The 5000-nt window shown below is 42.8% G+C and overlaps 1 protein-coding gene across 1 annotated transcript in view; it reads right to left on the bottom strand.

Annotated features, from left to right (window-relative positions):
* The window catches only part of LOC134077400 (adhesion G protein-coupled receptor L1-like), an 87822-nt gene that overhangs the window by 45493 nt on the left and 37329 nt on the right, over window positions 1–5000 (bottom strand). Inside the window, exon 5 of the mRNA XM_062532988.1 lies at window positions 1775–1789. Within this exon, the coding sequence (XP_062388972.1) occupies window positions 1775–1789 (15 nt within the window). The remainder of the gene's footprint in view (window positions 1–1774; window positions 1790–5000) is intronic.

Here is a 5000-nt window from a genome sequence, read left to right as displayed (position 1 = left end):
GAGAATGTGTGTTTGTGTGTGCATTTTGTGTAAGCACCATGCCTACGTCATATGCATTGAAAACAAGAGAGAGAGAGGGAGAGAGAGATAGAACAAGTGAAAGAGAGAATACTAAAAAAGAGAATGTGTGTGTGCATTTTGTGGAAGCGCCATGCCTACGCCATATGCATTAGATTGAAAACAAGAGAGAGAGAGAGAGAGAGAGAACAAGTGAAATAGAGAGAGAAGGCTAATGAGAGTTTATGTGCATTTTGTACATCTCATATGTATTACATTGAAAGCGAGAGAGAGAGAAAAAAAAAGGAGAGAGATAGAGAGAGCGAGCTGATATGTGTAGGCATGGCAACAATAATTAATTTTGTACTAATCCGAGCCTTTGAGTCTGAGTCTATGTGTTGACATACAGTAGAACAGTGGTTCTCAACCTTGAGGTAGATTGCGAGACAGTTCCCTTCAAAAAATAAAATATTGTGTACACCACTACTTCACAAACGGTGCTAGCTCTTCATGGTAGGGAGTCTGGCCATAGCTAAGCATCAATACATTGGCGATATTAATATTGCAACCTTTGAGGGATAACAATGTCTCGTCATGACAATAGTGTTCTACGTGTTGTACCACTGCAAGGATGGCGACTAGATTTCATTATATATGTAAGTTAAACTAAAGCAGATAATTCAATGAGAAACATACAACATTGTATATAGCATTGTATTTGTGCAACCTTTGAGGGATAACAATGTCTCGTCATGACAATAGTGTTCTACGTGTTGTACCACTGCCTGTGCATTGGTTTTTTTTTTTTTTGGTTTTTTTTCCCCATCAGGGATTGGGGTAAGCTGTTTCGAACATTATCATGTTGTCCTACACATTCAAAACACCTGTAGCTGGTGAAGCAGCAGTGCCATCCATTGATAGGCAGAGATGGCATCTCAGAGGGAAAAAAGTAACATTCCAAATCAAGACTCCAATCTAAAGATCTAATCTAAAAGCACAGCAGTGAAAGCTATTAGCATTTTTTTTCTATCAGTTAATATTATTATTATTATTATTATTCTTTCTGTGGGCAAAAAGTGCATGAAGGGTGAGGTGGTACATGTTTAAAAACAAATCAGATTATTCTGGAGGGGGGGGGGGGGGGGGGGGGGGGGGGTTGGAGTCGCAACTCAGAAAGGGTTGAGAACCACTGGTCTAGAATAAATGTATACTATCATGTACTTGTTGGTTAGTATGTAAGGCCTGAACTGTTTGTTAGAATAGAACATTTATGTATTGTGCAAAAGATTATGCATATGCGTGGATATGCTTTCTTAGTGAGCATACATGCGTGTGTGTGTGTGTGTGTGTGTGTGTGTGTGTGTGTGTGTGTGTGTTTGTGCATACATCAGTGACTCCAAGTGGGTCTCTGTGTGTGTGTCCTTGCAAATTAGAATAATAATAGGAGAAAAACGTAAAAAAAAAAAAAACGTATGTGCAACACTTTCAGCTCGATCATATCTGGAGGGATTGCAGTTGAGTTACTGTGACAGTGTGATAGAGAGAACGATAGAGTGTCTGAACAAAGGAGAGAAAGAGAGAGAGATTGTAGGTGTAGAACAAAGGGTGCTACATCAAATTGGAGCACAACACAATAAGGGTATAGGGATCAAGAAAGAGAGGAATAGAGAGAGAAACAAAGAAAGAGAGAGATTGGGTGGGAGCCGGAGAGAGGGAGGAAGAGAGAGAAAGAGAGAGAGAGAGAGAGCGGCGCTATATGGTTCAACACGGTCTTTACCTTTTTGATCCACTTCTATTCAAGCGTCGGAATAAAGGAGTGAGAAAACGGAGAGAGAGAGAGAGAGAGAGAGAGAGAGAGAGAGGAAAGACAAAGGGAAAAGAAAAGAGGTAAAGAAAAGAGGAAAGAGAGGAGCGTATAAAAGACAGAGGTTGAGATCGAGAAGGAGAATAAGAGGAAGAATATGAAGGAAGAAAGACAGAGAGAGAGAGAGAAAGAGAGTGAAAGAGAAAGACAGAGAGAGAGAGAGAAAGAGAGAGTGAAAGAGAGATGCAGGGGGAAAAAAAGACAGATTAGCATTGCACAGCAGACTCCCAGGATTTCTTTTGTTTTTCCAAAAAAAAGGTCAAGTTGTGACAGAACATTGGTATCATGGTTACATATAGGAGCGTAGATATGGACAATCTATGGAGAGAAAGAACGAGAGGAGAGCGAGATAGAGGGGTGGGGAATGAGACTGAGGGATAGAGAGAAGGCCACAGAGAAAGAGAAGAAACAAGAGCGTGAGAGAAAGAGAGAGTGAGAGTGTGAGAGAGAGAGTGAGAGAGAGAGAGAGAGAGAAAGAAAGGATTGAACAGATGAGGAATGGGAGGGTGGGGAGGGTGGGACTAACTACGTAAGTCTTATTGTTTTGCCCCGCCCCTTTCATCGAAAGCCACACCCCTCCTGCCCTACACGTCCCCCAAAATAGCCAACAGTCAGTAAGAAGAACCAATGAATCATTTAACTTGGTCAATCGGTGGCTTAAGACATTGGTGGCTCACTCAATCGGTGAATTAAACATTATTGCCCCCCGTCGCCTGTGGACTCTGCACTCCTCCACTCCCTCCCTCCCTCCATCCCTCACTCCATCCATCCGTTCTTCTGTTAGAAGTCCGTCAATCACCGTGTCCTCCTAGATCCTACGGGGGAAGGAGGAAAAAAAAAGGTCCGTCTTGCGTGGCTGTGAAAATAAACTAATTAGAGAGAGAGAGAACGATGAGAGCGAGAGAGAGCGAGCGAGAGAGAGAGAGAGAGAGAGAGAGAGAGCGAGAGAGAACATTTGTTTGTGTCTTGAGTGTGAAAAGAACAAGCCAGCATGATGGACAGATGAACAGAGTGAACAGGAGAAAGAGAGAAAGAGAGAGAGATTGAGAGAGGGAGGAGGAAGGGAGTGAGAAGAAGGAGAGGAAAAGACATAGAGGCCACTGCACTCGTTCATCATGAACCTGTCACTGTCATCCGTGCCTCACGTTTGACTGCTTACTGACACTGATGAGCTCCTGTGGTGCTCCAATGCAAAGAAGAAAAGAACGCTGAATTGCTGAAAATGTCAAGCAGGAGATGAGGACAAGAGAGAGGGAGAGAGAGAACGAGTAAAAGACAGAGAGAGAGAGAGAAAGAGGAAAAGAAAAGACAAATAAAGAATTAGATGTCATTAGATCCCATGGTGTTCAAATGCAAAAAAAGAAGAATTGCATTCAGCACCAAAAAAAGTCACACATGATGAATTGAGAGAAGGAGAGATGAGGAAAAGAGAGAGGGAGAGAGAGAATGAGTGAAAGACAGAGAGAGAGAACGAATAAAAGACAGAGAGAGAGAAAGAGGAAAAGAAAAGACAAATAAAGAATTAGATCCCATTAGATCCAATGGTGTTCAAATGCAAAAAAAAGAAAAGAAAAATTGCATTCAGCACCAAAGAATGTCAAGCATGTAGAGAGAGAGAGAAGGAGAGATGAGGACAAGAGAGAGGGAAAGAGAGAGAACGAGTAAAATACAGACAGAGAGAGAGAGAGAGAAAGAGGAAAAGACAAGACAAATAAAGAATTAGATGTCATTAGATCCCATGGTGTTTGAATGCAAAAAAAAAAAGAAAAATTGCATTCAGCACCAAAGAGAGAAGGAGAGATGAGGACAAGAGAGAGGGAAAGAGAGAGAATGAGTAAAAGACAGAGAGAGAGAGAGAGAGAGAGAGAGAGAGAGAAAGAGAGAGACAAAGAGGAAAAGACATAAAGAATTAGATCTCATTAGATCCCTTGGTGTTCAATCTTGGCTGGATTCCTTTAGCGCAGCATTGGGACCGAGCGGCAGCACTATGCGCGCTAGACGTTAATCACTCCTCCCAGCATGAAGGCAATCACAACACAATGGGGCCACTACCGTTCCACTACCGCATCTACTCTACCTCGCATCAAATCCAACTTTACGTAGATGACGTGCAAATAATCCGGAGCGATTTGCAGAGGACCAACTGCAGTGGCATTCGGCCGGGAGCAGGAGTTACAGTAAGTGCCTTGCTCAGGTAGCCTAGAAATCTAGACGCCCCTAGCGGCAGCAAATCTAATTGGCTGCCCGGGTCAGTCTAGAAACTCTCCGTTTGACTTGGGAGCTGGGCTCTGGCAGAAACCACCGAACCAATCACATTGTGAATAGAGTCGGCGGGCGGGCTTAACATAATGATGACTGACATGCGACCAGAAGTTGCGACCGTTAAGCATCCTGCTACTTGAAAACAAGAAGATGAGCACTATCCTATTGCGTGGAGAGGGGATTTGAAAAACGACTATTTATCCCACCCCTCCGATTGAGCCCAGCCTACGGTGAGTTCCCAGACTCTACATCTTGATGTGGTTCTGGCTGGTCAGGCTATTGCTCAGGGGCACCACGGCGGAAAACCCTGGCATCGAACCCATGTGTCCCTGGCACTACACTCGGAAGTCCTGATACCAAACTTCTAGAGCGCAATTGCCCCCTATGTCATAAAGCATGGGGTTGGGGCAACACTGGCATTCCAAAACTTTACATTACAACGTACAAAAGAAAATCATGAACAGAAGGGCAATTTGTGCATTAGAATTAGATTTCACTGGAGGCTGGCAAAGCCCACTAGAAATGTCTGCCGCGCTTGTCTCCATAAATCTTATGAAACAGTCAAACTCTTATTGAATTAAGTCAAAAGGATCTTTGAAGAGAGTGCTAGGTACTGTAAGTCTCTTTAACCTAAAAACAATACCAAATACACTTCTTGATCTAAATATCAGATTAATAAAGCTTGGTTAGGTTTTATTTTTCATCTCCATCAGGGAGTGAATTTGAGTGTATTGTCCGCCGGTAATTATAGGAAAATAAGTCCAGACAGGATGAACAGAGCCAGTTATTACCGGTGGACAATACATTATCCCACTTATTATACGGCTACTTGCCAAAACGAGAAAAAAAAATATACTCAATGTGTCTTTAGCAACGC

Source organism: Sardina pilchardus, chromosome 1 (genome assembly GCF_963854185.1).
Source record: "Sardina pilchardus chromosome 1, fSarPil1.1, whole genome shotgun sequence".
In the NCBI taxonomy this organism is placed as follows: Eukaryota; Metazoa; Chordata; class Actinopteri; order Clupeiformes; family Clupeidae; genus Sardina; species Sardina pilchardus.
Note: the sequence above shows the minus strand (reverse complement) of the source record. Positions and strands in the feature narration are given on the sequence as shown.